This window comes from Portunus trituberculatus, chromosome 37 (assembly GCF_017591435.1).
Source record: "Portunus trituberculatus isolate SZX2019 chromosome 37, ASM1759143v1, whole genome shotgun sequence".
Lineage (NCBI taxonomy): Eukaryota > Metazoa > Arthropoda > Malacostraca > Decapoda > Portunidae > Portunus > Portunus trituberculatus.
The window spans coordinates 11,130,663-11,158,162 of record NC_059291.1 but is presented as its reverse complement, the minus strand read 5'-3'; the positions used below and the strand labels follow the sequence as shown (position 1 = coordinate 11,158,162).

The following is a 27,500-nucleotide window of genomic DNA, read 5'->3' as shown; positions in this document are numbered from 1 at the left end:
TCGGTGTGTGCATGTGTGTGTAATTTCATCTCGGTCGTCTGCTGGTCACCCAGCCAGTCTTCCCCATTACGGAGCGAGCTCAGAGCTCATAGACCGATCTTCGGTAGGACTGAGACCACAACAAACACTCCACACACCGGGAAAGCGAGGCCACAACCCTCGAGTTACATCCCGTACCTATTTACTGCTAGGTGAACAGGGGCTACACATTAAGAGGCTTGCCCATTTGCCTCGCCGCTTTCCGGAACTCGAACCCGGGCCCTCTCGGTTGTGAGTCGAACGTGCTAACCACTACACTACTACGTGTGTGTGTGTGTGTGTGTGTGTGTGTGTGTGTGTGTGTGTGTGTGTGTGTGTGTGTGTGTGTGTGTGTGTGTGTACCATGTGGGCTTTTCACGGGAATTTATGGGCTAAAGGGGATACTTATTAAGGGTGTGTGTGTGTGTGTGTGTGTGTGTGTGTGTGTGTGTGTGTGTGTGTGTGTGTGTGTGTTCCAAGCACAGGATACAGCTTAGTCTGTACATATAAATGGTGTACATATTTTTTGTTTGTTTTTCCAGGTTTTGTAAAGTGATGTTTTCGTATTTCATGCCGCACACAATAAAATAGCGTTCTGTGTGTGTACATACATTACTATACTGAGTTTGTATTCACCTCTTCTCTTACAGCCACATGTGGATCTGATGGTTTCTTGCAGCTTCCCTTATTTTCTCTTCCTTAACTGTTACATCTTTTAAAACAACTATCAAACTCCATTCCTTTCATTCCTATTTTTTTTCTCTCTCTTTTTCCAGAATCGCAAATATACAGAAACCATTCTTCTTTTTCAATTCTTCCAAACATAACAGCCCTGCAAATACACAGTAATTTTCAAGCTTACCTGTGTTGGGTCTGCCGTTGGCGTTGGGTCGAGCGGAGGCTGCTCCATCGCGCGCCTCCACCTCCAGTGCGTACGCCTGTTTCTCCTCACGATCAAACTCCACTCGGGTGAAAATTTCTCCCGTGCGTTCTCTGTGGCGGGGAGGAATTGTGTTGACAGAGATGACAGTGCACAAATATTGGGTTTGCTTTGTGATGCATACCTTGGTCCATCTGCAATTTCTCTCTCTCTCTCTCTCTCTCTCTCTCTCTCTCTCTCTCTCTCTCTCTCACACACAAGGAAAAGTTGCATTGAAACAGTGCAACAACAAATGTTGAAGCTAGTTCACATGGACTACATATTTTTCCAGTCTTGTACACACACACACACACACACACACACTCTCTCTCTCTCTCTCTCTCTCTCTCTCTCTCTCTCTATATATATATATATATATATATATATATATATATATATATATATATATATATATATATATATATATATATAATATATCACATCTTTCAGGAAAAAAAGAAATTGTTTCCAAAAATGTCACACTTAGACTGACCTGATTTCATAGAAGTCCCTGCCTTCATTCCTTGGACTGTCAACTATCCTGTACAGCACCTGCCAGGGGAGAGACATTTGTTAACTGACCACCACATGGCTCAACCAGCAGCTAAGTCACCACCAGTCACTGATGATCTGGTATATACTTCATCTGACTCAATCACTTCCTAGTCCACCAAAGAGCAATCATGGGCATCACAAACTAATGGAAGACCCAAGTCACTCACCTCATTGTTGGGGTAAGTCCCGTCTTTGTCGATAGCGTTGACCTGTGTTACTTTGGTCCCAATGGGTTCTCCCTCAAGCACAGTCTCTTGCTCTCGCTCAGTGAACAGTGGAATCTCGTCGTTAACGTCCTCCAGCACCACATATATGGTTGCCTCAGAGGCCAGCTGCTGCGGCCCGTTGTTCTGAAGACGTGAAAAATTCGGAAAACTTGTAAACATATTGACCACAAAGAACAATAAGACAAGGAATGAAGATATTCTTCAATCCTTGCACAACTGATAATCTTTAACAAAGAGCTTCTTTTAACTATCATCTTCATACTAAAAATAAACAGATAACTAAAAACTAACCACATGTACCAAAAACACCACATTAATATCAAACAAATTAATGAGGAAAGTATTATTCTGTTCCCAAGCCTTGTCACATTCCAGGCATGAAAGGAGCTGGAGTTTTGTCTAAACTTAAAACACAAAAAGAAATTGTTATCACTCACTTCCACACGGACAGTCAAGTTGTATTCCTTTATGCTCTCATAGTCCAGTGGATGGTTCACTTTGATATCAGCCCAGGTGTCTCCATTGTCTGGCCGTTGTTGTAAGTAGAAGGTGTCGTGCTTGTTGGTCTGAGCCGTGGACCCTCGGATGATGCGATAAAACACCACTGGGTTATCTTTTATGCCGGAGCTGTGGTGGCAGTGGTGGTGGCAGCAGCGGGAGAGGTGAGAAGGGATGGGTGGGGGAACGACAGTGATAATGTTAGCTTGGGAAGTGGAGCAACTGATTCACTTGTTCACAATTCAAGGAGAAAGAGTGGCATACAACGCTGTAGTAGTAACAGTAGTGGTAGGAACAGTACTTTTTCTTTGCATTTGTCAATTTACAAATAAATTTCTCAGAGCCTGTATAGTTGTGTGAAAAAAAAAAAAAAAAAAAAAAAAAAATATATATATATATATATATATATATATATATATATATATATATATATATATATATATATATATAAAGATATAGTAGAGGAAAAAATGCACACCCATAACCATTGATCTAATATAGTCCCCTATTCTATAACATTCCTATATCTAATTCAAAATGTCTTGTTTGATGTTAACCATTGACTATTGTCTTTTCTTAATGCTGCCCAACTATGTCACTATTTCTTTTAACATCTATGTAGTACTAATACTGAAAGCAGTCTTAACTAGTATATTAAGGACGGCAATGTTCTCACGTCTAGCCTGGATCGCTGCTGGTGCTACAGTGCTCTAGATCTGAGTTAGCGACTATTATGCATCCGAATATCAAAGTGCAATTCCTGCTTGCTCACTTGTTCTACTCTGTGCATCTACTGAAAGCCTAAAGTGTGTGTCTGTTATTTAGATTGTGCCAAAGATCTTCTGCCACAATTGTGCTGTACAACTGGTCACTTCAAAAGCCTTATGATCCAAGGGGGACACTTCATCAGCTGTCAAGGCAAGTCTCCCAACAGGCTGAGACTAGTCTAGTGAACACACTTGCCTTGACAGCCACAGGTGGGCTTGGAGGATAAGGGCTTGGAGGTGACGTGGGAGGGAGGGAGGGAGAAACCTATTACTTGACAAAGAGTGAGGCCAGATCAGACGGGTGCATCTTCTAGTCCGGAGACGAATACTTTGCCGAGACTGATGCTAGTTTGGGGCCAAAGAAGAAAAAAAAAAAAAAAAAAAGACACGATCTCGACTAAATATAGCTCCTGTGAATGGTATGGGCCGCCCAGCCTCTGTCCAGCCTATGGAAACACTGCAGACCAAATCCTCAGCAAACTGAAATGAACTATAGACTACATGAATTATATTCAGTAAGTTACAAAAAAGAGCAAAAACGGAAAAAAAAACACACGAAAATGTCATCTCACACTTGGCCAGCCAGAAGACCCCTGACAAGCACTGAGATACAGAAAACAGAAAACTCAGAATAGCTAAAGCAACGGCCAATAACAAGAGGCACCGAGCTCTGTCCAACGTCCTGCAGAGGCACTCTCGCTCTTGTCATCGCACGATTCATTTCCACTTTCTTCATTTCATTCCCTCACACAAACCACAGCCAGTCAGTGTTACCAGTAAGCGTGTCCTAAACTCCTGAATAAAGGCACTCTCTGGCCCATCACAATGAAGGCTGTGATTAAGTGGAGATAACAAATGTATGAAAATGAAGAAGTGAAATGAACTCACTGAACAGAGCAGCATTCAGTTAATCAGAAATAAAAAAAAAAGTTGCAGCTGATTCAGAGTGAGAGTCTGCTTCAATTTTGAACTCTCAAGCCCTACGCCTAGAGGGCACTAGGATCTATTGGTCTTCACTACGCTAACAAACCTGAGGCTACACTTATGGTCTTGGTAACAGTAACACAGGAATCAAACTGAGGAGGAAGCTAAAATCTCGCACTGTCATCCTACCCTAACTAAGTTTCTCTTTAACTCCAAACACAAATTAAAAAAAGTAGGTAAAATATCTCACTCAATCAAGGGTTATTTACTGTGATACACTATCTAACACAGAGATGCAGTATTAGGTAACGCATACCATTCACATCACCACACTAACTAACACTCAAAAAATCAAAATCATGCATTCAGTATCCGTCTTCCGGGAGAATAAAATCATTAATAACATCCAAAGGGGAGTTAATTTAGGGAAGCTAATTTTTTTTTTATTTAAGCAAATGGAGAAGGGAGGCAAAATCAAACACACTGCAGATGTCAAAATAAAAGTTAGCATGTGCTAGAACTAAAAACTGCAAAGGGAGGCAAAAAACCAAACTCATTCCTCACAAGATAAATAAAAAAAAAATTGAGCATGTGCCATAACCAAAACAAAACTTTAAAAAGTGTATGTGGTTTCTATTATGCTTCTCACACTACATATCATCAAACTCACTAGCAATATCTGCTCCTAAAACTAATAAAACATCTAAGACTACCACACTCTTTAAAACTCTAGTCCTATGTTAAAATTTTAGCTATGCATAAAACAAAATCACTCATTGTCAAAAAATGGGTTAGTGGTTCAAGTACAGAAAAAGTCCTAGCAAAGTTTGAGCAAGAATGAGTGACAGCAACTTGATAGGAAAAGCATGCTAAAGGTCGTGCATTGGGTGCGTGCAAATTAAATCATGCATGTTTGCTGAGGCAGGGCTTGGGAGCAACGGGTCAGCGTGCCAAATGCTCCAAATCTCCAAACAGCCCAGATATCTGAAGCAGCACACCACACTCAGTGTTCAGGGAGTGCCTCATGAGGACACCCTTACCACGAGGCTCACCAGCACACCACTGAACAATTATCCTCTCAAAAAAAACTGCAGCAAGTTTTTCTTTCATCTTATCTTATTACAAAACAATTCAGCATCAGGGCAAAGGTGTCAGCACGAGTGAGTGTGAGGTGCCTGCAGGAGGAGACCATCGCGTGCGGGGCAGACAGGCCCAAAGGGTCTGGTCGGGCAGCACAACAGACCTGGCCTTCACTGAGATAACTCCTGCCCCTACTGGCAAGTTTTCTTTGATGTAAATGGGGCCATAGATGGACTGGGTCCATACAGGAGGGTTGTTGGCGCGATCCACTACATCAATCTGAACGTCCACCGTGCGAGACAGTGGAGGGAACCCTTGGTCCTGAGCTACGGCCGTCAGCCGGTACGATTCTCGCTGTGCACAGTTGTGGAGAGAGCGAATATTAGGGTTAGTACTGTTAGTGTCTTTGTAGACTCTAGACTACCTTAGGAAGATTTAAAGGCATAAACAAAAATTATTTTAGGAAAAGAAAAATCTGCCACAGGTTAAACTGCGCTGGAAGCTATGAAAAAAGAGTAATACACTAAAAGCAGCAGAGAGGGTGTTGCAGGGGGTCGTGGGTTATTAGTAATGGGTGTTACCCCGGCCCACCCCAGCAGACCCCCTGGCAGCACAGCAACACTAGCTAGGTACTAGTGGGAGCCTGGTGATGACTACACGGCAGTGATGGACTGCTGGCAGGGAGGCCCGGGAGGAGAGTTAGTGGCCTGCAAGTGGCCCGGCCAGCACTGTCCACCACCCACTACCAACCTGGCCTTGATGGAGTAGACGGTCTGACCCACACTAATATTCTCTGGAATCTTCTTGGTTTGATAAACCTTCTCATCCCACACGGGTGGGCGGTTGGCTCGGTCCACGATATTGAGTTCAACCAGAACCTCCGAGGTGAGAGGAGGCTGTCCCTGGTCCATGGCTGTTACAACCACCTCGTACTCCCCACGCTAATCACACACACAACATTCACCACATCCGCCACATGGGGGAGAACGAGTCACAAGGTCAAAATCAAGATGGGGAAAAGTATTCAAAACCTAGAGTGGAATACCAGTTAAAAATATTAAATCTTGCACATGAAATTACGTGTAAAAACTCAAGAATTAAAAAAGGGTTCAAAACTTGATTACACAGGGATATAAGCACAGTGGGGACAAAAGACAAAGTGACAAACAGCAGGATGACTTGGAAAGGGTCACTCAAGACATACTGACAGTATAACAGTAGCCTAATTCAACAATCTACCTTCAATAACAAGTAATTAAAATTGAGGGTGATGGCTTGTCGACACTTACTGGTGTCTGCCACCGACGGACCAAAAACAATGGGCATTATTCACAAAGGTGAGGAGTCCACATCCTCACTAGTAACAGCAGGGATTACTGGTTAATGATGGCAAGAATTACTGCAACTTGCAAAGCAAGTAGTACACATCTCTACAGGTTATAAAAACGTTTTTCATCTGATACTTACTGGCACACACTTTCTTATAACAGGTGGACATGACTTGATTTAAAACAACAAGAAATGCGTATTAATAACAAAAAAGAGCAGCAACCATCATATATTCATATTTATATCAAATATCAGTTACTGAGAAATATTTAAGTATCAACATTTAATCCTGCCCTCTTTATATGTTTAATATTTAGAATAAAGGAAACTAGTTATACACATGAAAAATCAACAAATAATAACTGAAGCTTGATGAGCATCATCTGAATATCAGCAACAAATGCCAATGTCAAAGTTATATTCTGCATAAAAAAAAAAAATAAAATAAAAAAAATAAATAAATAAAAAAAAAAAAAAAGGGGCATGCATGTGTTCAATAACTAGTGAAGTAAACAAAGGGTGCTTCTCACCAGATTTCAATAACACAAGTACTTTCTGTCACACCAATTACCTATTACATCTATCACACGAAAAGGAGAAACTCAAGACTTGTACTTTTAAATAAAGATCTAAGAAAGCACACAGATTTTGTATATACATATGTAAAAAGCATAGGTTTGCCCCCTCTAACACACACACACATACACAAACACGCACTAAACACTTTTATCTTTATCTCTCTGATCCTCCACACCCACAACACTCAAAGTATGTCTGAGCATCAATGGTCATACACACTATATGGAATGGGTTGCAACTTTCCTTGTACCTGGTCATGTTTGAAGTCTTAAAGGCCTGCAGTACTTTGCTGAGACAACCCTATTTCTGGTGAGAGCTACAATGGTTACTGCATCTTGATGTTAGAAGCTAGACATAACATTGAAACTGAATAGATAAGACTAACATGATGACAACAAGTGCAAAGCTGGTGACTCAGTACTGCCTTACACCTATAGTAATGACCAGATCTCAGTTAATAGGTAGGGGAAAAACTCTCATAAACACACACACACACACACACACACAAACTTTCACACATACATTTATGCCTCATCCGAAATAGTGAAACTTCTTTAACTAATTATCAAACAGAAATACGCAATCCAATCTCCAATACACTTCTTCTAGGTGATCCAACAGTCTCTTTTCTTAGTTTTCTATCCACTGACACTTGAAAAGTTCAGACAAATCAGTTCCCTGGTTCCTCTGATCCATTCCAATCCCTTTCAACTAGGTATATGCATCTATCACACTGATATTACTCGAAAATACTGACACTTGTGCACTCCAGCCATACAGACCATTATGAATTAATGTTGATCATTGTAGGAACCAAAGTACAGATTTGGTGATGGTACACCTTTTTCTTCGTACTAAAATGTTTGTTCACAAATTATAATGATAATGATCAATTGAAATACATCAATATCTTACACAACAATAATCTTAGTATGTAAAGCTTACTTCTGAACAAATTACATATGCATATTGTAACTTCTAACATTCACTGCTCTTCTATTATTCAATTTTACCAATAGGAACAATGGATCTGTCCAGTTCTGTCAGATCCACATAAATCATGAAGAAACAAAACCTTTTCATGCACTGCTGACTGAACAAAAAGTGAGAAAATGATTGTTTGTTATGGTAACATTAAGCATGTTAGTGACAAAGCACCTAACTATTAAAACACTGTAATGACAGCATTTCAGCTATAGCTTGAATTATGGCACAATCTTGCCACACAAAATTCCCATTAAAAGTCAATTTCCAATTCAGATAATTCTTTAGGAAGTTTTTTTACAGTTATGTATTTAGATGATAAGTTTCAACAATCAACAATGCTAAAACTGGGAAAACATCCATTCAAATCTCTTTTCTCTTTCTCTCTCATTTTGTCTCTCACTCACTCACTCACTCTCTCTCTCTAACACACACACACACACACACACACACACACACACACACAGCAAGCCTTTAGCACACACAAAACAAGCACCAGAAGACTTTTACTTACGTCGAGTGGCTTCTTCAGTATAATCCATCCAGATTCTGGCTGCACCTCAAAGTACTCAAGGTCGCCAGGGTTGGAGGCTGCTGTCAGGTTGTACACGATGGCTCCATTATTATCTGCATCTTCATCTGAGGCTGACACTCTAAGAATATTTGTCCCCACGTTTGTATCTTGCTTTACGTTTTCGATATATTTCTGAAGAGGAAATCAAGAGGGTAAAGGATATTTCCCAGGCTCTTTTGGCAAGCTTACTATTCATTACCCACACGTAAGTACAGATTGTAAACTTATAACTGTGACATTCAGGTTTCTTGGTATCATGACTTAAGAACACTATATAAATCCTCCACTTTCAATCATCTGGAATGAAAGCACTGTGAATAAAATACCAAATACCCCTTCCCAATGCAACCCACACACAAACACTTATACAATAAGCTGAAGAAACAACAAATATGATGTCACTTTTTTAACAAGTCTATTCAAACATTAGCCCAGTAGTTCCACATACTCTTAACTTATCATTCACACTTTTAGTCACATGAGCTCCTTTCAAACAAGTAACTATGACATAAAACACATGTAAACAAGGAAATCTTATGCAGATTATTCATGGATTCAATGGCTAACTCATCTTACTTGTCGATCGAACAATGGAGGGTTGTCGTTGATGTCCGTTATCTCCACTGTGAAGGAACAAACACCTTCTAGCGACGGGTCTCCATTGTCTGTTGCTTTCACTGTCACCGAGACAAACTTTCCGTCTTCACCCTCACGATCAAATACTTTGTTGGTTGTCACAGCTCCAGTCTCTGGGTCTACAGTGAACTTGGTGCCTTTCTGGTTGGGCTGCTGCACAATGCTGTAGCGAACCTGAGGAGATGACACGAATGTTACTTAGGCTCATGTTATTGTTGCTCAGTAACAGTTCAAGGAAATTCTTCTCATTTCCATGGCAACACTACATCGTAAAAAAAAATTCACTTCAAGTCCTCCAAAATCAATAACCTATCTATACCACACAAAGGCCAACAATCCTACACAGAGCAGCCAAGATAAAGCACCAAACACTTACACTCAGAGCATTTATACTCTCACCACTGTTAACCCAAGTTAATTAAACTAGTCCAAATCACTTTACAAAAAATAATTATGAATGAATAAATCTTCCATTGTGATAATAAAAAGGTTTCTTCCAGCCTATGTGATTTGTCACTTTACAATATTACAATTTCTAAGCAGAATAACACAGATAAGGTGATTCATTGCTCCTGATCTAACCTGACCACAACATTCAGCAATGTGTCAAGTCTTATGTTACCAGAACGATAACAGTAAATTCAGAAATAGAGATCTTACCTGACCGTTGACACCCTTGTCCTCGTCTGTGGCATGGACAGTGATCACAGGTGACCCATTTGGGGCAGACTCCTCTACTTTGGCATGGTAAGTTGGACAGTCCTTGAACATTGGCTTGTTATCATTGACGTCTGTGATGAAGACAACAACAACAGCAGTGGAGGTGTGGCGGGAGTTCTGGCCGCCTGGGCAGCAGTTGCCATCATCAACTGCCGTGACATTCAGTTCGTACTTGTCCCGGTCAAGGGATATCGCTCCATTGTGTAATCGGATCACACCGGTCATTTTCTCGATCACAAACTGGCCTGATTTCCGAGCACCACCAACAAAGCCAAACTCCACATTGTCACCATCCTTGTCTGACGCCACCACAGTGGTCACCAGCGTGTTGGGTCCAGCGTTTTCATCAACATTTGGAGTGTACACTTGCTGAGAGAAATTAGGTTCTTCATCGTTCTTGTTCTTGGTGTAGATGCGAATGGTGGCTGTTCCCTCCTTGGCTGGCTCACCTGTAACACAAAGGAAGACTCAGCCCATGCTACAAGCCAAATGCATGACATCAACAATCTCTTTGAAATTCAAGGTAATATTATTATAATTTCTCATCATACCTCTGTCAGTGGCTGTGACTGTAAACTCATAGTAAGCATTGTTATCATCAGCATCAAGAGTTTTGCGATTATAGATGATTCCTTTGTTGTCGACACGATAGTGGTCGTCTGATACAGAGTAAGTGATCTCTGCATTGGTCCCTGAATCATCATCCCGAGCTTTCACCTGGAAGAGCAGGAAGAGTTGAAGAAAACCACCACCACCAAACTAAACACCACTCAACAATATTATTATTCCGTTGGAAAAAATATATTAATCTTTGCCAGTTTCTCCATGAACCAATGATCAAAACCTGATAGACAGTACATATATATTATGCAAAAATTAGAACATTGCCATACAAAACTCAGTATGATGAATTCCTGAAGGCTTTACAGTGATATATTAATCTTTCTGTTGCTATGGTTGTCCTTAGAGAATGAAATAAAGAAAGACTTTTCATGGAGGTATTTTTTTTCTTAGCTCCAGAATATTGTAAGATAAAGTTAAAAAAATGAGAATCCAAAAAAGTTTTAGTGATAATGGAAAAAATTGTGTAGAAGTGATGCAGTTGCTTTACAGTTGAAGATTCCTAATTCTTACCCTGAGTATTGAAGAGCCAATGGGAATGTCCTCATCAATGTTGTGGGCCTGGTAATCTGGCAGGTCAAACTTAGGTGGGTTGTCATTCACATCTGTCACTTTTATGGTCAGCTGTTGGGGAAGAACACAAGGTTAAACTGCAAGACAGCTTCAAAACTTTCAGCTTACATGTTCCAATGATTTTACTTCCTTTTATGCTTATAAATCTCTATTCTGTTACTGCAAGGATGGTTGAGTTATATTTCTGATTAACCTTCTTAACACTGTATTCTGGCCAATATAATGTAATTTTAATCTCCATCACTCTAACTCCTTCCTCTAAACTCTATCTTTCTATACTTGTGTAACTCTAAACCCTAACTCCTTCTTTATAACTCTCTCTCTTTCTTTACTTGTAACTCTAACCTCCAACCTTTCAATTTTAAACTCCCTCATAACTCAATTCACCCAATTTTTTAAATTTATGAACTAGAAAAACGATAGCTCCTTTTTCTCTTATGAACAACGATAAGTACTTTTCTGACACATTTCACATATCTGCATACAGGGCTGACATATGCCACCAAGCCATGGAGAAAGGGTAGTATGTAGTATAGAGATACTCATGATACTCGCATCGACAGAGGTAGAGAAGCCACCCGAGTCTTCTGTTGCTGTGACGACGAGCTGGTAGATGTGAGGCTGCCGCACATCCTCAAAGTCCAGCTCCTTGGCCAGCTTGACAATGCCTGAGTTGGGGCCAATGTTGAAGGTACCAGCGCCCTGACCTTTAGCCTTCAGTGTGTAGCGGATCTCTCGGTCAGCAAAAGATTTCGCCTTCACAGAGATGATGCTGGGAAAGGGAGTTAAAGATATGAAGTGTTCTTTCTTTGGAATCTTTTACAGTTCATAGCATTCTTGTTTGTATTGTGTAGAACGGCATCATTCACACACATTCAGATATTTTTCCCATCATGTATAGTATTTCTACTACAGGACATATATAGCTGGAACAAAATAAAAAAAAAGCTGTGTAGCAAAGTGACAAAACATGAACTTTGTATAATAACAATTTCAAAGTATAAGATCTAGTGAACATTCTTTATTACCTATGTTATTATATTACAAAGAAAGAAAGAAAGAAAGAGAGAGAGAGAGAGAGAGAGAGAGAGAGAGAGAGAGAGAGAGAGAGAGAGAGAGAGAGAGAGAGAGAGAGAGAGAGTCTAACCATTATTTGTTAACCTATATACCACACAAGGTGGCCCAGACAAAGCACTAGACACTTGTACACGTCTGCATGTGGGGGCACAATGAGGACATGTTCCCCACACTTTTCAGACTGAGGATGGTATAGTACGATTTATTCCCCCTCCTCTCCACGGCTATGCTCACTCCCTCCCTCCTACATGCACAAGACCACAACCAAACAAAGACACATATAAACATGTTGATAAAGTTAAGATCTGTATACGCAAACTGATCAATGCTACTCACAGAGGTAAGTGAGTGCACACACATGGGCACACATACAATGGTGCGTGCGCGCACACACACACACACACACACACACACACACAGGGTAGTGAAGGGGGCAGGAGTGTAGCGTTGATACCACATCACACCCCTACACCAATATCATCATCGACATCCCGTCTCATACTGCCAGGCCACTGACTACCATTAAATTTCACCTGTTCACCCAGACACAGACACACACACACACACACACACACACACACACACACACACACACACACAAAGAGAAAAGTCAGTTCAGTTTAAGGGAATGTGGCATTAAAACCACATCATACTATATCACAGTACACAATATCACCACCACCACCACCACCACCACACCACCATCACATTATACCATACTACACACCACAATATCCCGCCTGGGTACCAGGATTCCTAATCTGCTGATTGCCAGACCACCGAACCCTACCTGGCTCTGCCCATCCTCCCCTGGCCATGCTGACACTTCCAATAACACATACAGCTTAATACATCAGGTTTTTGGTCTACTTCTAGGTGTTTTCAAACTCTTGATGTTGGAGGAGGTGGATGAGAAGGTGGAGAGGAGATGAGAATTTGGTGACCAAGAAAAGGAGGTGGAAGAACCCATCAGACTTTCAAAAATAGCCATCTTGTCTCTAAAGCAACAACTGGCATTATTTTGATATTTGATCTATTAGCAAGATATAACAAGTCTTAAGACATAATAATATTGAATCTAGTTGTTGTTTTTTTCAATAAAAAAATAATATTAATGTCACTTTACAAATATATATGTATATATATATTCTTTTTTTTTTGCATGCCCAGGATAGCTTTGGTGTTTGATTATAAAACTTAAAAATGTGAAAAAACATGCTCCAAGCAGTAATATCCAAGAAAATCAACTCTATTTATTTCTAGTTTTCAATTCAACATAATTATGATGATGAATATAAAAACATTACATATTTTTCTTTAAGCAATGAGGCATTCATCTTTTCTTCATTTTGCTGAAATGCTAAAAATTATTGCATTAAAAAATCTAATATAACCTAATCTGGCTGTGTTTTACTTCTCAATATTATAAAGTTTTTGTGGTGCTGTTGGTAAGAATGTCAGACACTTCAGTAGACCCTATGGTCTTAATACTCTGCCCGATCAAGTTATTATAATTTGTATGTTAGTTAAACTTTTTGCCATGACAGAAAATGTAATGCATTCCAGTCTGGGCACCTTCTTTTTTCTCGCAATTTTCAAAATTATTTACGAAATGTAGATATCGTAAATATAAGGCCCAAGACGAACACTGCAATTCTCTCTCCTCCTTCGCAAGTGAATATTTAGCCAAACCCTCCCCTTGTGTTTTCAGACACAGAGAGTGAAGTTATTCCAAAATGACTTAAACAAGGTTGTGTGCCCTCGCCTCATAGCCCCCACCAATATGTTCTCGGACCCAAACACAGACAATCCTTCTGTCCCAGTGTCCTTCTCATCCATGTTTATCTTGAATTCAGGATTTACATGCATTTCCACATATTTTTCTATGACAAAATTAATAAATTGTTTTAGTAAAAGGAATGACTGAGGAATGGAATTGTATGAGGGAGTTTCATAGTGGTAGTGGTAGTGGTAGTAGTAGTAGTAGTAGTAGTAGTAGTAGTAGTAGTAGTAGTAGTAGTAGTAGTAGTAGTAGTAGTAGTAGTAGTGGTGGTGGTGGTGGTGGTGGTGGTGATAGCAAAACACCAATAATAGTTATTGTTGTAGCAACATTATTATCATTGAGTGTGTGTGTGTGTGTGTGTGTGTGTGTGTGTGTGTGTGTGTGTGTGTGTGTGTGTGTGTGTGTGTGTGTGTGTGTTACCTAGTTGTATTGTACAGGGTTTGAGCAGGTCTCATAGTGTCTTGTCTCCATGTCTCCATTTATCCAATTTCTCTTTAAAGTTATGCACATTATGTGCTGTAGCAACTTCTTCACTCAATGCATTCCACTTTTCCACTGTTCTATGTGGAAAACTGTGTGTGTGTGTGTGTGTGTGTGTGTGTGTGTGTGTGTGTGTGTGTGTGTGTGTGTGTGTGTGTGTGTGTGTTACTACTTTTGCTGTTGCTGTTGTTTTTTGTAGTAAGTTATTCATTACCATTCTGTGTTTTACCAGTATATTAATGAACAATAATTATACAATACAACTATTAATATTGTTAGCACAAGCAGAAAAAACAGAGCATAAGAGACATTGTTTAATCTCAAGTGGCCTCAACATACACTGCATGTGGCCTCAAAATGTTTTCGAAATTAGCAAGTTAAAAAAAAAAACAATCTCCATCTGTTTGGCTAGCTATGCTCACTCCCTCCCTCATGTCTCTCTCACTATTTTAAAGGAATCAACACCCAAACTTGTACACACAAGCACACTCAAAATACTGAATCAAAAGCCAACTAGACGCACACAATACTTACTCGGCATCCTTTGCAGTATTTTCAGGGATAGTTTTCTCATACTTTGGGAGATAAAACTGAGGGGGTCGCTTTCCTCCCACAATGGACAGCCTCTCCTCAGGGGTTGACTGGAAGTGCTTGTCATCAATCCTGCCATTCTGGTCCTCCGCCTTGACATACAGCACATACTCCATGTCCAGCTGGAACATCTCTGAGCCTCTCGTCCGCACCACGCCTGACTTCTCGTCAACCTCAAAGCGTCCACCAGCTGCAGGATACGTGTGAAAGTAAATGATGAGAAGGAGGCTTAGTGTTTTCATTATCATGACACATGGTTCTTGACTCACAAAGTAACCTACCATTCTTTTCATTCAACAACAGTAAGCATAACTGTACATAATGAAAAGGATGCCTAATGTTTTCACTGTTTACAACTCAGTTTCTGACTCACAAACTACCATGATGTTTTTACCATTTAACAATAAGTGTGATTTTTCACAGTTTATGATTCAAATGGGAAAATTCAACAAATTTATGGATGAGAATGATAGATGGAAGTAGTGCTTAGCCTGATGGCTTTTTGTAACTTCTCTTATCCTATAAAGCTTTAATTTTCTAATCAATTCACAAGCTACCCAGACATTTAATTCAATTTAACAAACTCTTAAATGTTATCCTGCAAGATGTTAAAAAAACCTATGCTGCTACTTCATTTTCTTTCCTATAGATATTTAATAAATATTTTCTGAAATGCTTTTAGTGTTATGAAATGCCACACATCACAGTGAGAGGCTTGGAGACTGAGTGATGGTGTGACTGACAGTGTGACAGCTTAGTACACTCAGTTCGCAATAGATACATCATATATTCAAATCTCAAGCTAGATGGAGACAAATTGTTAGGTTTCTGTTTTTAACTCTATCTCCCATACAACTAGCAAATATGTTGACAAATCCGTTGCATAACTGTATCTGAGATCTAGTGTGCAGAATGAAAAAGTGGTGACAATAAGAGAGTGAGCACACAACACAGGAGCAACAACTCACCCCTCCTAAGCTCTGGATTCTTAACCGATTTGATTTTTTTTCAATCACAATTAAATATATTCTATTTCTTCTCTTTAGTTCTGTAAGGCAATATCTATTCACTTTTATTGAACTTTAATTCTAATATAACAATAAATTTCAAGAAATTATGTAGTAAATTAAAAATGATGTGTTAGTGTCTCTATTTTTCAAATAGCTATTCCTTTTCATGAACTGACAACTTGTATATTTAATTTGTTGAAACTAAAACCAGTGACAGGCATGTTCAGTAATTCAAAAGCTAAAGTGTGTGTGGACCTCACATCACATAATACATTTTCCACTGTCTGAAAAACTGTCTCACTAAATGAGGTACACTCCTCTAGTACATGAGAGGCAACATTATAAACAATAAACAAGATGTGTGGTGAAGTCAACCACTCACTTCTGTCTCGGACAAGGAAGTAGTGGATGTCATGGTCCTTGTCAGGGTCTCGGGCCTGCAGAGTGAACACTGGAGTGTTGGGCGCAGCATTCAGCTTCACCACGGCCTGCATGGGCAGTGGCCGATTGATGAAGTATGGCGGCTCATCGTTGACGTCGGTGATTTGCAGAATGACACGCTGGTTGTCCTTGTCTGAGGGAAGAGGTACAGATTAGCCAGAGTAAAGAAGACAGTTCTTGCTATCTGGGATACACAAGAACTGATCAAAACAAACTGTGATAAAAATGCATCAACACTATTTGTGTCTGGCATTGTTGGTTTTCTAGTCACATAATCTATCATAACTAAAATCATTATATTATATAGTAGGCCAATCTTGATAAGGACAACTGGTGCAAAATTCACTAAATCACAATAAAAATATTGAACTAAAGTACAATGCCAGTGTGTTCAGCATCAGCTGAATATCTAACAGACTTGGCAAAGTATACTGTACATACTTGTGGACACATGGAAATGTCATCAAATCTGACAAGTTTTACATGGTTGCTTTTCCCCTCTAAACAGGAATTATGAATTACCAGCGGCAATCACTACAACCAAAGGTAAAACTATCATTGCAGTCATTTAATAATATAAAAAAAATCCACTTTAAAGATGAAAATGGTGATTATTTCAATCAACAATTGAATTATACACTGTAGTGATCTTTCTTGAATCTGGAAACTTAAAGATGATGTCTCCTGCAATAATTCTCTCCTCTATCTAGGTGCAGACATTCTACCACTACGGAAACAGGGGAGTGTGCAGTGTACTCACAGCTAACGCCTGGGAGCCGGGGTGAGCCAGGGCATAGCGGCACGAGTGGAGGGAAAAAGAGGAGGGAGAGACAAAGATTAGTGCTGGCAAGTCCAACTAATTCACAGCTGTTCATCCAGTTATAGATACTACAGGTTACTCATTATTTAAGGGATAGATTTAGGAGTCACACTTCAGCTTTCTCATCTCATTACAAAAGAAGGATTAAGGAGAATCACACATCAACACTGATGATCTCTGCTGACTAATCAATCTTGTAGGAATGAAGGAAGCATCAGGGAATGGGAAAGTCTTGTTGGGCAGCACTGAAAACTGATTAGCAAGATGACATTGGAAAATTAAATGCAGCATAAAAAAAAAAAAACTGATATAAGATGGAGATGATAAAACAAAAACTAGGGAAATGGAATTTTGGTTATGAGAACTTTCAAAAAAGTAAAATAACATAGGAAGATAACATGACTGAGGAACAAAGGGTAGCTGCCACAAACAATGATGATAATGATGAGGTTGATGAATTGCAATTGTCAGCAGATTAGACCATCTGTTACAGGAGCATATAAACTCCTTAGGTTGGTGTGGTTCTCCTTACCTTCTGCAAATCACATGTTACCACACACCACATCTCACAAGCAGAAAAGGTCTCAACATTACAAGTTACAAAATTTATGTACACTATAAATTATTCAAACAAACAAGTGGAAAGGAAATGTAAATAGATGCTTACAATGTAATCAGGGAGAATATCAAAAACATTCCTTAACAAAAAAGCTAATTAATATTAGTTAATAGCCACAATCAAAAGCTTAATAGCAGTAATGCACAGCTGTCAGCAAGTAAATGTATCCTTTTCACTGTTGCTTTTAGAGCACTAAGCTTTCCACTCTGGATATGAAGCTCCCCGGGGTAACCAAAGCTCTTGGTCCTCTAAAGCAACAAGTGGATGAATCCCTAAAACCCTTTGAAGGATGAAGCAGACAAGAGAGAGGGAGCAGGAGAAACGTGTGACTGGCTGTGTAGCATATGAAGGTGTGGAGCAGACAAGAGGGAAGCAGCAGGAGAAACAACAAGTGTATCATATGAAGGTGTAGGTGAGAAGTGCCCTCCTTGCTGCCTGTCGAAAGTTTATTATTAGTCTGGTGTGAAGGTGGTTAATATTGTGTAATTGGAATGATTGTGTGCCTTTCATTCCCTGTCCCACGGTGTGAAGGACTAGTATATACATTCACTCAGGCTCTAACAACGCTCAAACAACAAGATGCAACCAACTTCTCCTTGTGAACTGATGACTTGATAAAGAGGAAATACAAATAGAACCAAACATGATAACCTATATCACTCCCCAACTACCATAAACAAGTAACTATGTACACAAACAAAAAGCCCTTTCTTCTAAAGCTTGAATTCTTTTTCCTGCACTGTATATAAGAGGAATGCTGGCCTCAGACAAATAAAAGAAAAAGAGAAGAAAAATGAGTCCCAGAGAGATGCCAGCTCCAAAAAAGTTACCCCTATATTTGGGACACACTGAGTAAAATTTTGTTTCATGTCCCTCATAAGTGCAATCCCATCTTCTAACACATGTACACCACACTTCCATCACTGAGACTATGCACACACAATAACTTTATACAGGCACAAGAACAAATTCTCATGACACTGGTGCATTCATTATTCATGTATTCAATTAATCCTTTATCAATTACATCCCTGGAGAAAAGATGTTTGCAGCAGCGGGGAGTGAGGAGACCAAAGCAATATCTGGCCTTGGTTAATGAGCCATGGCCACCCTGAACCTGACTCATCCAATTTGCTCCACAGCCAGGCACAGAGAGAGAGAGAGAGAGAGAGAGAGAGAGAGAGAGAGAGAGAGAGAGAGAGAGAGAGAGAGAGAGAGAGAGAGAGAGAGAGAGAGAGAGAGAGAGAGAGAGAGAGAGAGAGAGAGAGAGAGAGAGAGAGAGAGAGAGAGAGAGAGAGAGAGAGAGAGAGAGCACAGGCCGTCCCACAGGCAGTACTAAGCTATTGATCCTTTGCTCCTGTCTCATTCTGGCCTGTTTGCTTCTACTACAGTATTCTCTCCATGACCTGCCAAGTTTGCCTCTCCCACTTGTTGTTCTCTCACACCAAGTCTATCCTATCCAGTTCAGACAAAGTTTCTAATTTCACACAAGTTCCAGAGTGCATAACAATAAACAGAATTGTGCTTTTGTGAGGTCGTGTTTTATTATTTCTGTGTTTGTGTGTATTAATAGAGTTGATTGAGGGTTTATCTTTAAGCAGATAAATGAGGATTAAGTGTATTATTTTTTCTTGACTCTGAAGTTTCCCTGTTTCTATTTCAATCCTTTCTCTTTCCTTCTCTCTTTTCTACCTTAGTCTTAGGTGTGTTCAGTTTGCTTTCTTCTTAACCAATCATTCCTCTTCTCTCCTCTCTATTCTATCTTTGCTCAATGATTGTCTACGTAGTTTCCCTTCTTCCTAAATCACTCATTCCTCTCTCTTTTTCTTATCCTCTTCTTTCCCTCATTTCTTTCTTTATCTTTACTCTGGGTATGTAGTTTTTCCTTACCCAATCCTTCCTTTTCCTTCTTTCTTATCCTTGTCTTGTGTGTGTTCTCTCTCTCTCTCTCTCTCTCTCTCTCTCTCTCTCTCTCTCTCTCTCTCTCTCTCTCTCTCTCTCTCTTTCATGTCTGAACTTCCCACCTCATCTCTTAAAAAGTATCAGACAGCCAGGAAGCAAATAAAAAATCTCTCCTTCCAAAGCCATCCAAGCCAACCAATCCTTTTCTGTAGTAAATCTTCCACCAGAGGCTTAATGAAAGAATGAATGAGAGAGGTCTCGATAACAATTAAATCCCCTCTTTTCTTCCCATATCATGTCCTCACTTTTCCTTACTCCCTCCAGTGTTGCCAAGACTACAGACAGACCACTCCTACTCCTACTCCTCCTTCAGGGATCAAGGTGTGGATGGCCAGGTAGAGAGAGAGAGAGAGAGAGAGAGAGAGAGAGAGAGAGAGAGAGAGAGAGAGAGAGAGAGAGAGAGAGAGAGAGAGAGAGAGAGAGAGAGAGAGAGAGAGAGAGAGAGAGAGAGAATCAGGGAAGGTAAGGAAAAGGTGAGGGTTGATAATGAAGGAACTGGAGGGAGGAAAAGGAGGGAGACGTTATTGTAATTAAAAAAAGAAGGAAAAAAAGGGAGAAAGGCTTGACCAGACTAGATGGTAACTTTTCTTTTCTTTCTGTTTTTGTCTTGATTTTCTTGTGAGGTGTTACTTTGGTTTTAATTAACAATCACATTATTTCCTTTGTTTTTATTCACAATTCCTTTGTTGCATTTAAATTGCATTTCTCCCACTCCAGTTCTTTTTTTTTTTTTCCAGTGGACTTATAGTTTTGCTTCCAAAAGGTCACACACACACACACACACACACACACACACACACACACACACACACACACACACACACACACACACGGTAGCTCAGTGGTTAGAGCGCTGGCTTCACAAGCCAGAGGACCGGGGTTCAATTCCTCGGCCGGGTGGAGATATTTGGGTGTGTCTCCTTTCACGTGTAGCCCCTGTTCACCTAGCAGTGAGTAGGTACGGGATGTAAATCAAGGAGTTGTGACCTTGTTGTCCCGGTGTGTGGTGTGTGCCTGGTCTCAGGCCTATCCGAAGATCGGAAATAATGAGCTTTGAGCTCGTTCCGTAGGATAACGTCTGGCTGTTTTGTCAGAGACTGCAGCAGATCAAACAGTGAAACACACACACCGCGTAGTGTAGTAATTAGCACGCTGACTCACAATCGAGAGGCCCGGGTTCGAGTCCTGGCGCGGCGAGGCAAATGGGCAAGCCTCTTAATGTGTGGCCCCTGTTCACCTAGCAGTAAATAGGTACAGGATGTAACTCGAGGGGTTGTGGCCTCGCTTCGGTGTGTGGAGTGTGTTGTGGTCTCAGTCCTACCCGAAGATCGGTCTATGAGCTCTGACCTCGCTCCGTAATGGGGAAGACTGGCTGGGTGACCCGCAGGCGACTGAGATGAATTGCACACACACACACACACACACACAGTTATATACCTAATGACAGTGTTTTGTGTTTTTTTTTTGTGTGTGTATGTGTGTGTTCATAGGGAGGTTAAAAATGTATGCCTAGTTTCAGCAGTAGTATTGGTAGGAATGGCTTAAGTAGTAGTAGTAGTAGTAGTAGTAGTAGTAGTAGTAGTAGTAGTAGTAGTAGTAGTAGTAGTAGTAGTAGTAGTAGTAGTAGTAGCAGTAGTAGTAGTAGCAGTAGTAGTAGCAGTAGTAGTAGCAGTAGCAGCAGCCACAATAGTAGTAATAGTAAAGCAATCATGGTAATACATAAATACTACCAAAGCTGTTGATAATATGCCCTTGTTCCCCTGCAGACCACTAGCCAGTCCTACCATCAGCGTTTCCACCACTTACCATCGCCACCACCACCACCACCATTAGCGCCTCCTTGAACACTCAACTCACCTGCAAAAGAATAAAGACTGTTAGGTGCATGATAAGAATAAAATGGAACACACCAAAGCACACTGCAACACAAAGAACACACACACACACACACGCACGCACACACACAAAGGCAAAAGTGGAGGCTGAGTTGACAAGCAAAAGGGTAAATATTTATAGACAAACCCATGCATGTGGATAAAAAAAGAGTAAAAAAGACTAAAAAACATGGCCTGAATATAAATTAGGGAGGAGGACCATTCTTTTATCCTCAACGACACGGCATTATTGGCTCGGGAAAGGTTTTAGAATAATGCGATACCTTTAATTCTCCACTAACTAATTAATCCACAATAATTACCTACCTACGTTAACCAATTACCATTAATTAATAATATAAAAAAGATTAAAAAGGGCTCATCTAAGTATAGCCATCAGATTTGTGTGAACATGTGACTCTGTGTTGCTTTTAGAAATTGATCATTTGAGATACAGTGACAGTAATGGCGGGAGTGAGAGGCCCTGTGAAGTGTTCAGGAGCTGCCTTGTGTGGCTCAATATGTTTCTGTGTCTTATTTTTCTCATGTCCTTATCTTCTTAGTCATTTAAAATATCATTCTGCTAATTTTGTCGTGTGTGTGTGTGTGTGTGTGTGTGTGTGTGTGTGTGTAATTCACTGTTTGATCTGCTGCAGTCTCTGACGAGACAGCCAGACGTTACCCTACGGAACGAACTCAGAGCTCATTATTTCCGATCTTCGGATAGGCCTGAGACCAGGCACACACCACACACCGGGACAACAAGGTCACAACTCCTCGATTTACATCCCGTACCTACTCACTGCTAGGTGAACAGGGGCTACACGTCAAAGGAGACACCCAAATATCTCCACCCGGTCGGGGAATCGAACCCCGGTCCTCTGGCTTGTGAAGCCAGCGCTCTAACCACTGAGCTACCGGGCCGTGTGTGTGTGTGTGTGTGTGTGTGTGTGTGTGTGTGTGTGTGTGTGTGTGTGTGTGTGTTACTGCATACGTGACTACTGGTATTACTATTCTCTGTTCTTATTAAAGTATCTCATGAAGCCACAGCATTACTTAACACTATTGTCTTTATCAAATCTCACAGTAATGGTTGTACTTTTAAGTGTTGGATAATTGCGATGTTATCTGAGTAATAAGAATAGTAAGAGTATGTAAAAGAAGATAGGAAAGACCAACACTTGCCTTATACATCACAGCTCCAGTATACCACATGCCAACTTTCATCCTCATATATACATAAAGCCTTCTAAGTTTTTATGACAGGGTCCCTCAGCCCAGGCCTCCTTACTCCACAACTCCACTGGTGAACCACTTTGTCCTTATCTCTCTTAAATTGATGTAATTCAATCCATTACTACAAGTTCTGGGTCAACTTTTACTTAACATTTTGGAGAATGTAGTTTATATAAGCAAAACAAGTTATAATGGACATCTTTAACATGAAGGATTATTTACAGCACAGTACTTTGACATAATTATCAGGAATAACTTAAAAATCTGATTCCAGTATATGATTAAATTGAAACTATATGTACTATAAATCATTATATCATCATATATCGTGCAGCAACAATACTTATGATGCTATAGTCACTATGGATTCTAATGCATACTAATTACAAAAAAAAAAAAAAAATAGTACATGCAATGATACAGATAGAGAAGTATTTTCTACAGATTTTGACACTGGCCGGTTAATTTCAACACCAGTGTCAGGTATATCCAATTAACTTCTGTGAATCTACAGCACGAATGTAGCGCCGTGTCTTGAAGCACCACGGAAACACTGACACGCTGATCTGGAGGCAGGATGAAGTGGTGAGAGAGCAAAAGGAGCAAAATCGTCTCAGAATTCACGCCCAGACTAGAATGAACCTTAAGCCCATTGAGTATTGAGGTTGGAGTTAACTTTCCTAGCACTATGTACATGGCAGTGGATATCTGCCCAATTACTGGTTCATCAAGCACCGGAACAGGATTTGCATTCACTCCTCAGCTTTGTGGGTAATTTTCCTGTAGCCATGAGTTCGTGAGGCAGCAGCGTGAGACATCCATAGTCTGCGCCGTCGTTCTCGTCACGTTCATTACTCGTGCTCGTGCTGTTATTACTCACGCTATTAGCAATAACCCTAATATACTACATTACCTCTGCTCATAACATTAATACGGCGTCATAAGTCGAAGGTCAGAACCAGAGCAGCACCGCTAAATCTCTCCTGTAATCTGACCTGCCTTGCCTCGCCTTATTTAAGATTGACAAGATTGCTTTGGGTAATGAACTAATGGTGCTGCTGACGATTTGGTGATGGTGGTAGCGTTCATGCCTGTGATGGTGATGGTGGTGGTCGTTTAAGTGATAAAGGTGGTTGTGACAAGTGATGGTGGTGGTAGTGACAGTGTTTGGTAGAGGTGGTAATAGTGATAAGAGTTTGGTGATGGTGGTGGTAATGATTAGTGTTGGTGGTGGGTGTGCTTGATGGTGGTTGTGGTGGCAGTGTTGCAGTGTTTGGTGGTTGTGGTGGTGGTGGCTGCAGTGTTTGACGGTGTTGGTGATAGTGTTTGGTGATGGTGGCTGCAGTGTTTGATGGTGGTGGCTGCAGTGTTTGATGGTGGTGGCGGCCGTGGTGTCGGCTGGTTACCATGGAAATCTCTCGTATCCTCAGTGACTTGGACGGCTGCCTCCCAGATACTGCCATTTAGTCAAAATGTCCAATTTCTGATACGACAACAGCTTTCAACAGTGAACTGAGATCGTCGTCTCTACGCTAGGTGAGTACTTTGGTTCTCTGGACACAACCGGGGACAGTATGGCACGGCGGTTCCTTCAGGGTGTATTTTAGGAGGACGCAGTGAGTTTGTCTTTCCTGGGAGATCCTTCTTTGCTTTCAAGAACTTTTCACAGCGTAATCTTTTAGAGTCCTCTCTAGCCCTCATTTCGTATAAAGAGAAACTCTCATTCTCCACGCGCCCTTCCTGTTTATCAAGACCCTTAGCGGCCCCTCTCCCTGTTGTCCCTCCCGCGGTCTGCACGTGGCCGCCGCACCCTTCAAGCGATCGATGCCAAGTGACCATGAGACTGCCGGCAGGACGCCTCGCCTGCCGCCCATTCACATTGAGAAGTCTTGTAGCAGCGGCCTCATGCACAGAGCGTCCCCTTCACCCCCCTACAGTTCTCTTTACCTCCGCTTCCCCGTCCACTCTTCACTGTGATACGGTAGATGGGGTGCATCGCGTCGCTGCTCTCGGGCACGTGGCCACCAGACGCAAAAACTCGCCAGGATCAATTGGCCCAAACTTACCCCACTTACTGAGCGCTCGAGTAATGGAGGCGAGCGTCGTCCCTCTGTCAGGCCCTTCCCAACTCCTTGAAGGCAAACCTGACTGTCATGTGTCCTGCCCTACTCTGCTCACCCTCCCCTCCCTTGTCACCCTCTGCCGGGCTGCCGTGGTCTTCATTCCAAGCAAGCCTACACAAGCCAAGCCACACAAGCGCCGACTGTTCCTCCTTTGCTCCCAAATCCTCCCACAGTTATCGGCCTTCCTGATTCACGCAGCCACTCGCACCCACTGAACCTTCCTCTCCCCCTCCACTGCCATCGTGGCATAACCATCCCATTCGCCGCTGCCGTTATCGCCGATATCAACAGCCAGGCACATGGCAACGCGCCGATATCTGCCGACCACCACCACTCAGGGAGGCCCTTCTGACAGCGCCTGCAGCGTCTCTCTCTCTCTCTCTCTCTCTCTCTCTCTCTCTCTCTCTCTCTCTCTCTCTCTCTCGTCACGTAATTTGACATTTCCCGTGTGTGTGTGTGTGTGTGTGTGTGTGTGTGTGTGTGTGTGTGTGTGTGTGTGTGTGTGTGTGTGCGCGCGCGAGCTTGTAAAACACACACGTGGGAGGAGGTGACAAGGAGGGAGAAGAAAAACGGGCGTGAAAAATGTAACAACTGAAAGAAACATGAGAAAACAGGCAAAGAAGAAGAGGAAGAAGAACAGGACGAAGAGAAGGAAATAGAACAGGATGAGGTGGAGGAAACAACTGGAGGAGGAGGAGGAGGAGGAGTGACCCGGAGACAGGGAGACAGGCAAGGGCACCACCAACTCACCCAAAATAGTCGCCACACATGCCATGCCGCCGAAGTCCTTCCAAGAAACGATCGATGGACTCCGGAATTTACTCGTGCATTAAGAGGGAGTTATTGTGTGACGGGCGACTCCCTCTGGCGCCCTCCAGCCCACTCCCTCCCCTGTGTGTCCATCCAAGTCCCTCGCCGCCACACCACCAACGCATGCCACCACAACACACGTAATAATCACAGCACAGCATGCCATCATACCACACCACCACCACCACCGCCACCCCCGCCGCTACCACCACCACCACCGCCTAGATTTATTACATCATTATGATTGAATTTTCACCGACTTCGACGTCACGAAAAGACGACAACGACCGTCAGTGAATGAATGAGTCAGTGAGTGAGTGAATGAACGTCTCTCTCTCTCTCTCTCTCTCTCTCTCTCTCTCTCTCTCTCTCTCTCTCTGAATGATTAAATCCTAGGAAAGAGAAAGAAAAGGCAGAAAACACACACACACACACACACACACACACACACACACACACACACACACACACACACACACACACACACACAGCCGAGTTTAGTGGAAATCATTCATTTTAGATAAAGCTTTAATAGATCAATACGGGAGAGAGAGAGAGAGAGAGAGAGAGAGAGAGAGAGAGAGAGAGAGAGAGAGAGAGAGAGAGAGAGAGAGAGAGCGTCTAGAAATCGGGCGATCACACTCAAACTTCCCATTAAAACTTCGATAATTGATTGCGCCGCTCTTAATTACCGCCAGCGAGGGAGAGCAAGATGGGAGAGGCGGGAAGAGGAAGAAATTGAGAGGGAGAGTGGGTGGCGAAATAGAAAATGTAATAGGCGGAGGGAAAAGTAAAACGGAAATACATATAAACGAGAAGGCAGAAAGTCCATGCTCTCTCTCTCTCTCTCTCTCTCTCTCTCTCTCTCTCGTAGAATTTGAAAGGAAAGGCTTGTCGAAATACTTAACGAACAAACGAATGGACATCATCAATAACAATAACAATAACAACAAAAACAAAAACAACACCAAATCTCAATCACAAAAAATTGCTAAAAAAAAAAAAAAAAAAAAAAAACGAGAGGAAAAATAAAAATAAAAACAAGAAAATACAAAAAATAAATAAATAAACACCACAAAACACTAAACAAGTCAGTCAATAAGTTTCCTCGAATTTCAAACGCTCTCAATTCATCTCGCTAACTACGTACACTCACCCTCTCTCTCTCTCTCTCTAAGGACCATCAGGGAGTCGCTAGCCTTTGGTCGCCTGTCCTCATTAACTCAACCAATCACTAGGATGCGCGCGTTTTCTATTTGTGTCGAGTTCTTTCACGGCGAAATCACACAGGGCAAGACTGACGCAAGCTTTGAAGTCCAGCAATGAGCGCTCGTGTTGGTGGTGGTGGTGGTGGTGGTGGTAGTGTTGGTGGTGGTGGTGGTGTTTGGCTGTCCCCGCATTGATACTGCTCGTGTGTAATTCAATGTTTGGTGGAGAATACACATTACGTTATTATCATACTGCCTTAAGCTGTTCAACTTTATTAAAAAAAAAAAAAAAGAAAGGAAAAAGAAAAAATGAAAGAAAAAAGTGTGTGTGTGTGTGTGTGTGTGTGTGTGTGTGTGTGTGTGTGTGTGTGTGTGTGTGTGTGTGTGTGTGTGTGTGTGTGTGTGTGTGTGTGTGTGTGTGTGTGTGTGTAATATAAAGGAGGCTAGCTAGCTAAGCCTTAC

The 27,500-nt window shown here is 41.4% G+C and overlaps 1 protein-coding gene across 12 annotated transcripts in view; it reads right to left on the bottom strand.

Annotated features, from left to right (window-relative positions):
- The window catches only part of LOC123514020 (neural-cadherin-like), a 225,834-nt gene that overhangs the window by 101,811 nt on the left and 96,523 nt on the right, over positions 1 to 27,500 (bottom strand). For 5 of the 12 annotated variants that reach the window (XM_045271585.1, XM_045271579.1, XM_045271583.1 and 2 more), the window contains exons 3-17: positions 21,594 to 21,644; positions 17,147 to 17,155; positions 16,328 to 16,519; positions 14,879 to 15,125; positions 11,560 to 11,776; positions 10,945 to 11,055; positions 10,362 to 10,527; positions 9,751 to 10,259; positions 9,031 to 9,264; positions 8,395 to 8,586; positions 5,739 to 5,929; positions 2,157 to 2,346; positions 1,660 to 1,842; positions 1,431 to 1,489; positions 881 to 1,011 (exon numbers count right to left, since the gene is read on the bottom strand). In XM_045271585.1, coding sequence (XP_045127520.1) covers positions 881 to 1,011; positions 1,431 to 1,489; positions 1,660 to 1,842; positions 2,157 to 2,346; positions 5,739 to 5,929; positions 8,395 to 8,586; positions 9,031 to 9,264; positions 9,751 to 10,259; positions 10,362 to 10,527; positions 10,945 to 11,055; positions 11,560 to 11,776; positions 14,879 to 15,125; positions 16,328 to 16,519; positions 17,147 to 17,155; positions 21,594 to 21,644 — 2,682 coding nt within the window. Of the gene's footprint in view, positions 1 to 880; positions 1,012 to 1,430; positions 1,490 to 1,659; positions 1,843 to 2,156; positions 2,347 to 5,151; positions 5,343 to 5,738; positions 5,930 to 8,394; positions 8,587 to 9,030; positions 9,265 to 9,750; positions 10,260 to 10,361; positions 10,528 to 10,944; positions 11,056 to 11,559; positions 11,777 to 14,878; positions 15,126 to 16,327; positions 16,520 to 17,146; positions 17,156 to 21,593; positions 21,645 to 27,500 lie in introns of all 12 variants that reach the window. The other 7 variants (XM_045271586.1, XM_045271580.1, XM_045271584.1 and 4 more) reach the window with 4 other exon arrangements.